General features: G+C 41.6%; 1 protein-coding gene across 1 annotated transcript in view; it reads right to left on the minus strand.

The window, feature by feature from the left end:
* TMEM167A (transmembrane protein 167A) overlaps positions 1-5,464 on the minus strand; it is a 34,731-nt gene extending 29,267 nt beyond the window's left edge. Inside the window, exon 1 of the mRNA XM_006889891.1 lies at positions 5,417-5,464. Within this exon, the coding sequence (XP_006889953.1) occupies positions 5,417-5,464 (48 nt within the window). The remainder of the gene's footprint in view (positions 1-5,416) is intronic.
* Between the last annotated feature and the right edge of the window lie 739 nt (positions 5,465-6,203).

The raw sequence follows: 6,203 nt of genomic DNA on the forward strand, positions 1-6,203 counted from the left end.
GATAATTGGGATGGGAGTGTCAGAGACAGTGCGATTGGCACAGGACAGAGCAGAGTTTAGGGCTGTTGTACATAGGGTTGCTATGAGTCGCAGGCGACTCGAGGGCACATAACAACAAACAACAACAACATGTTGAAAAATCTGGAAGGCGGCTGCCTGGATAATTGACAGGGAGAGATTCAGCTCTGTTCCATTTTATAAGAAAGATGAACCAACAGAATGCCTAAATTATCTAACAATATCATCATTATCACATGAAAGCAAAATGTTATTTTACTATTTTGTGTGTCTACCATCAAATTAGATGTGACTGGTACAGGAGGAGATTGCCCTTCCTTCTCCAGCAAAGCATCTGGTGGATTCAAACCACATACCTCTGGGATTGCAGTGCAGCTTCTTGCCACTAGGCCACCAGAGCTCCCCCGAAAGCAAAATGTTATTAAAGACCATGCAAAAAAGACTAGAACTGCCAGAAGTTCAAGCTGGTTTTAGAAGATGTTGTGGTACCAGGGATATCCTTGCTGATGTCAGATGGATCCTGGCTAAAAGCAGAGAATACCAGAAGAGTGTCTATTTATGCTTTACTGACTATACAAAAACAAGTGACTGTGTGGATCACAATTAGCTGTGGCTAACACTGAGGACAATTGTGTTGATGAAAAACATACCTAGACCAAGAAGCTGTTGTCTGAACAGAGCAAGGGAACATTGCATGGTCTGAAATTAAGAAAGGTGTGTATCAGGGTTGTATCCTTTCTCCATTCCTATTTAACTTGTATGCTGAGCAAATAATTTGAGAAGCTGGACTCTATGACGAATGTGGTATCAGGACAGGAGGAAGACTCAGCAACAACATACATTATGCAGATGACACAACCTTAATGATGGAAATGAGGGAGACTGGAAGCACTTGTGACAGAAAGTGAAAGACTGCAGCCTTCAATATAGATTACATCTCAACATCAAGGAAATAAAAATTCTCATCACTAGTACAATAAGCAACATCATTATAAATGGCAAAATGATGGAAATTGTCAACACTGTCATCTTACTTGGATACACAATCAACATCCTTGGTACCAACTGTCAGGAGATTAAGAAATGTACTGTATGTATATCTGCTTTCAGGACCTCTCTAAAGTCCTGAAGAGTAATGGTGTCTTATTTTGGTTTGAAGACTAAAGTGTTTATGATTAAGGTCTTTTCAATCATTTGTTATATATCTGAGTGCTGGTCAACAAATAAAGATTGAAGAATTTATGCCTTTGAGCTGTGGGGTTGAAAAGTACTGACTGTCCCATGGACAGCCAAAAGAACAATCAGATACATCTTGGATAAAGTGCAGCCATACCACTTCTTGGACACAATGATGACAAAGCTACATCTCACATATTTGGGGCATGTTGTTAGAAGAGATTATGCCTTGGAAAGGGATATCATACTTGGAAAGTAGGAGGTGAAAGACCCTCAACCAGATGGATTGATCCCATAGTGCAGCAATGGGTTCAGGTATGTAAAAAATAAAAAATAAAATAAAAATCATGAGGATGACACAGACTAGGACAGCGTTCACATCTGTTGCTCACAGGGTCATGGCTGTGTCATACTTGACAGCATCTAACAATATTTAACAGTAAAATCTCAGTTGTAAAATAAAGGTGCTGATATAAGTGATTATTTGATCTCAGCAGTAACATCTGGAAAACTTTGGATCTTCTCTACATATACTTTCTGTGTAAGAACTTAAAGATATAAATAAAGTGGAGTTTAGAACTATCAGTCCTCTGCCCTACAGGAAAGAGGATAGTAGACATTGTAGTCATTTCATCTCATTGTCAAGTTTATCTGCAACTGCTTAAACTTTTTGTGTTGAGTGATTCTGATGTTATTTTACAGATAGCACAGAGATAAGTAGGAGGCAAGGGCAGTACTAAAACTGTAAGAAAGACATAGTGAAAGCTTTATGCTTGTGTCCCTGATATAGGATAAGGAAAAAGATTCAGAAACACCAAGGGCACACAAAACTTGCTATCAATAAAGGGACTCTGACCTTGTTTTAGTTTTCCAGGACTACTGTAACAAACCACCACAAACTATGTGGTTGAAACAGAAGTCTATGCTTTTAATAATCTGTAGGCTTGCCATTTTAAAATCAATGGCTTGATAGGACCCCATGCTAGGTAGGTGATCCTTGCTTCTTCCTTCACAGGTGTTCTCTGGCTTCTGACTGTGTAACTAAGCATTATTTGCCTGTCTATTATGGTCCTATTTTCATTGATAGCAATGGTGAATCCAAGCTATTGCCATTTTAACCAACACTCTAACTTTGCTTTTCTTCTTGAACTTCCTGTGGAATGATGACAATTATAAATTTCTGTAACATGCCTAGTGGCGTATGTTGCTGATAAGTGCCATCAAATCGAGTATAATGCAGAGACCCAATGAAAAAACAGATTTGAACCCTGTCCTTTCCTGTGCCATCTTCATACTTCCTGACATACTAGAATGTGATATGGTATGTTGTTGTTGTTATGTGCTGTCAAGTCACCTGTGATTCATAGCGAACCTATGTACAACTGCCTTAAACTCTGCCCCATCCTGTGCCAATCTCACCATCTCCAACACACCTGTCCCCGTTATTACCCAAGTCACTAAATCAATCCATCTCATCAAGGGTCTTTCTCTCCTGCACTGTCCCTCCACCCTCCCAAGCATGACATCCCTCTCCAAGGACTAGTCCCTCCTTACAACATAACCAAAGTATGTCAGATGAAGCTTCAGAATCCTTGCCTCTAAGGAGCAGCCTGGCTTCACCCTTTCCAAGACAAACCTATTCATATTCCTAGCAGACCATGGTATATTCAAGACTGTTCTCCAACACCACAGCTCAAAGGCATCAATTCTCCTTCTATCATCCCTAGTCATTGTCCAGCTCTCTGATGCATAGCAAGTGACTGCAAAGACCATGGCATGTATCAGGCGCACCTTAGTCTCCAGACTGACATCATTGCACTTCAGCACTTTAGAGAGGTCTCTAACCGCAGACTTTCCCATCGCAATACGTGTTTTAATTTCCTGGCTGCTGGTGCCAAGAGTGTTGACTGTGTATCCAAGCAAACCAAAACTGTGAATAATTTCAATCTCTTCACCGTCCTTTATGACACTGCCAATCAGCCAAGTGGTGAGGATCTTTGTTTTCTTGATACTGAGTCTCAAACCATACTGAAGACTGCAGTCCCTGACCTTCCACAGCAAGTGCTATGGTATACAACACAAAAAAACTTACGTGATCATTTTACACACTGAATTGTCAAGACTTTAAAGGGAACAGCTAAGCTTTATTAATTTCTGCAACCCCAGACTCTTACTCATGCAATAAACAGTATTTGGAGGAGACCTGGTCATGCAGTGATTAGGCATTTGTTAATCAACCACCAACCACTCCATGGGAAAAATGTGGCAGTCTGCTTCTGTAAAAGATTTACATCCTTCAAAACCCTACACTTGTCCTTTGGGTCACTTTATGTCACACTTTATTCATTATTAAACTGTTGATTTATCTTTGAAGCCTTACTATGGTAGCTATTCAACGACAACACACTTTTTCTAAAATGCTGACATTCCAAGTTCACAAGAATAGACAGAAAAACACTGTTACTGGCAGTTGTTTCCACCATGTATTTGTATCCGATTGGTATGTTCTCTACTAGAGAACAACACCTAAGACATATTTTACACTTAAGCTACTTTGCTTCTTCTAACAGCATGATTTCTATTGGCATGTGAAGGTTAAATTGAGTTCTGATTCACTGCAAATTAGATTCTAAACAAATCAGTCTGTGTCCCTTTTCATTCACCTATATCTACTCCAAAGTTGTCAGGAGCTTTGAAGCTGTTTCAATTCTACTATTCTTGAACACAGAGCTCGTCATGTGCTAGGTAAAAATCTAGCACAAATGATAACAGATAGTGAAAATAAACAGAAGTGCATCTTTCTCTTGTACTATGAATAATAGAATTTAGATCTCAACAAGATGAGTCTAGAATTAAGCCTAAAAAAAAAATCTCTGCTTCTTCCAAGCTGAAAACATTTTCTAATTTAAGTAACAGAAAGCTAATAAGGACGTGGGGGGGGGGGGAAGAGAGTGATATAGAGGTTAATTGCCTTGGACAGAGACCATTTCCTCTAGCAGGTGGTAAATTTCTCTATGAAAGAGGATGGAATTTATGTCCCACTTTTAAAGCAAAGTACTCAGCACTAAGCAGGTTAAAATTAGTGAGGCTTTGAGCCCAATGTATGAATGTTTTACACAGTGTGGGGTCTGCACCAACTTTTGGAAACCGGCTTAACAACTTTTCACCAATGTAAGAGTCCTCTGTTGGTCCAGTGGGTAAACAGATGCTCTGTCAATGCTAAGTCAGATAGTTCAAATCCACCAATTGCTCAAGGGGAGAAAGATAGGTCATATCCTTCCTTGTGATTTACAGCCTCTGAAGATCTGCTTGGAGACTCTTGTGATGAGATTACTTTACTTTCCCCCACCCCAAATCGGTGGGTGGAGGATGCTAGGGTGTTTTAACGATTTTTGAAAACATGCTTCTCTGACCCAGAATATGCAGATATGCATTCTTGACCCAAGGATATCATAAATTTACCCCAAGGCAGCTGGCATTTATCATAGCAAAGTTATTAGGCTTGTTAGACACCTATTTGGCTTATTTTACCATTATTACCAACTCCTCAAGAACTCTGGTGACTTTCAGTGATAAGGAGTTGTACTGCCAACCCAAAGGTTCAAGTCTACCCACTGCTATGTGCAAGAAAGACAATCTTTTCCCTTACCCTTTACAATCCCTGAAAAGCTGATAGAAGGGTAAGCTATGAGTTGGTCTTAATCAAAGGCACATAACCACCACCACCATCAGTTTTTACACTTGTTCTCAAGCTAAGCTTAAGTCTTTCTTTTACCCCTTCAGCCTGGAGATATAAGTCACCTTTCGTGATTTACAGTTCAAGCTTTTCTGATGCTACACTATCCAAGAAATTCTCAAAGGCACACAATTAGAGACCCACAATCTCAGTGTTTTGTAGGGTGTAAGAGCTACAGAAGAGGGACAGAAGCGAATGCAACCACTCTTTAAGTACAGCAAGTTCCTAGAAAACCACTTCTACAGAGAGTCAAATCATTAGGATTTACAGTTTGTATCTGTAAGGACAGGAGAATGGGGTGGGAGGAGAAAACTTGAAAAGACCACTGATTCAAGAAAACAGTAAGTACACTAGAATGATTAAAAGGATCAATGGACAGAATCTGCAAGGTTGGCAGTTTAAATCAAATCAGTACATTTCTTTAAAAAAATCAGAACATCTCTTCTTGCCCGAGAGTGGCCGGGCTAAGTGACCCCAGCATATTACTTGAACCTGAAGCTCAGATTCCATGGCTGGACGTGCAAGGGACCACATGGCTCTAGGGCTTGTATCAAGGTCCCAAGAGAGAAAAGTCAATGAGGGGGGGTCCCTGGCGCATGCACCCAATGAACTCAGCCTACTCTCCACCCTCAGCCTCAGCTTAATCCCTCCTTAGTTCAAAGACAACCCCGAACCCTCATTTCTTACCATAGTGAGGCCGGCGAAGCCCCAGCCACATCACCCTTCCGGGCTCAGGGCGGAAAAGGCGGGTACGCCCCTCCTGCCCTTCTCTATCACTCCCGCCGTCTGGTTGGGCCCGACAAGGTGCCCCTCCCAGACAGGGCGGACCGGACTCTAGGATAGGCTCTTTTCTCCAGGAAGAGGTGGGCTTTAGTAGACGTCATTCAGGCCGGCGGAAACAGCTGGTACTTTCATTGGCTGCTGGACAGATATCTGGAGGAGCGGGCGTTTTGGAGGAGACAGGAAGTGGAGTTACTAGGAGGTAGGGTCCGGAAATGGTGTTTCCTCTATGTAAGAATAACCGACTGAGTTCTTGTTTCGGTTTCTTGGTTTCTTTGGGTTTGTTTCCCTCCCCCCGCCTCCCAAGAACGCCGTAATGCACTACGTTGCCTTGGCTCGGATCCCCTTCAGTGTGCGAACTCTTTCCTCATGTGGGATACCTAGGCCGCATGGGTTCCCGGCCTTGACTCGATTTTATGCGTAGATTTTAATATTTGTTGGCAGTGAGGCAATCTTGGGGCCACAAAGCGCTTTTGAATTACTTTTAATTGGT

This window comes from Elephantulus edwardii, unplaced genomic scaffold (assembly GCF_000299155.1).
Source record: "Elephantulus edwardii isolate Elephantulus edwardi_28Jun2011 unplaced genomic scaffold, EleEdw1.0 scaffold00082, whole genome shotgun sequence".
NCBI lineage: Eukaryota > Metazoa > Chordata > Mammalia > Macroscelidea > Macroscelididae > Elephantulus > Elephantulus edwardii.